This window comes from Morone saxatilis, unplaced genomic scaffold, assembly GCF_004916995.1.
Source record: "Morone saxatilis isolate NCDOM2014 unplaced genomic scaffold, NCSU_SB_2.0 Contig5, whole genome shotgun sequence".
Classification (NCBI taxonomy): Eukaryota; Metazoa; Chordata; class Actinopteri; family Moronidae; genus Morone; species Morone saxatilis.
This window is the reverse complement of record NW_023340095.1, coordinates 23,621,458-23,622,679: the sequence shown is the minus strand read 5'-3', so window position 1 is coordinate 23,622,679 and position 1,222 is coordinate 23,621,458. Positions and strand designations below refer to the sequence as shown.

General features: G+C 42.0%; 1 protein-coding gene across 1 annotated transcript in view; it reads right to left on the bottom strand.

Annotated features, from left to right (window-relative positions):
* The window catches only part of LOC118338650 (ras-associated and pleckstrin homology domains-containing protein 1-like), a 70,562-nt gene that overhangs the window by 33,178 nt on the left and 36,162 nt on the right, over positions 1-1,222 (bottom strand). The window contains exons 6-7 of the mRNA XM_035675930.1: positions 1,005-1,157; positions 585-761 (exon numbers count right to left, since the gene is read on the bottom strand). Of these exons, the coding sequence (XP_035531823.1) occupies positions 585-761; positions 1,005-1,157 (330 nt within the window). The remainder of the gene's footprint in view (positions 1-584; positions 762-1,004; positions 1,158-1,222) is intronic.

The following is a 1,222-nucleotide window of genomic DNA, read 5'->3' as shown; positions in this document are numbered from 1 at the left end:
GGAGAGAGAACTCCACAAAGAAGCGGTCCTTTTGAAGCAGATGCTACAATCAGTTGTCAATTTATTAGCCCAGCTAACGCCAATGGAGTCTGATGCAACAGTCCACCAATAAATAAATAAATCCTCCCTTTATTATGGTTAAAATCAGAGAGGTGTTTCTGTTATTTGGCCTACCATCACTGATATGTATGAGGTGAACAAAAAAACACACACTTCTCAATATAGCACAATATCACAGAATCCCTACAATGTACTGTGTCCCCACAATGTGACTAATACAAAAAAAGTGTGCACACACCTTTATACATCCACTAGTTGTTAAGAGGATTTTTGTCTGTTCTGACATTTTCTTCAGTTGACTTCCAATATGGTGCCAATCTTGGGAAATGGTTTACTCTTACAATGCCTCACTTAAACCTCTATATATTTGAATGACCAATTAGTTGCATCCTAATCTTAAACATATTTAAGATGAATCCTAACATATTTATCATTAATTCCTTTTCCCCACATTGTCTGAAAGAAGGAAGGTGAGGACCAGCCAAACATACAGATCATTAAAATGAGAAAAAGTGGGCATCTACCTCTGTGTTGTGATGACCTTGACTGGCTCCGGCTGAGGGCGTAACTGAAGACTGCTGACTGTCTGACTCACTGGAGCGAAGAACACTGTCCAGCGAGTCCATGGAAGAAGCAGAGTTAACGGAAACCCCGGATGCCGAGGTGACGGAGGAGCGCGAGGAGTGAACAATCGAACGCACCTGAAGTGAAGGGAAAGAGAAGAGAAATCAGAGCTCAGAAAACAGGGCCAGATTGTCAGTTCATCAGCTTAAAATACTGATTTGGCAGTATGGAGAGAGGTTTTAGTATGCGGTACAATTTTTCAAGCTCTCTCGGTCAAACTTAAATAAATAAACCTCACATTTATTGTCATTATTATACTTTATTTTTATTCATAAACTGTAAACATAAAATGACTGAGGTCACTTTGAAGCGTAGTTTACCTCATGGTCGCTGACTGTGCCAACTGATCCAGTGCGTCGATGCTGGCGCTGAGAGGACGCAGGCCGTCGCATTGTGGCGGATGTATAGGAGGAAGCGGAGCTAAGAGAGTGGGAGGAGGTCTGACGAGCAGCTTCATCCATACTAAGAGATGCCTGATGGGTAAAGCAGAGACAGAGGACAGAAGGTAAAGCTGGGCTCAAATATACAAAACAAACAG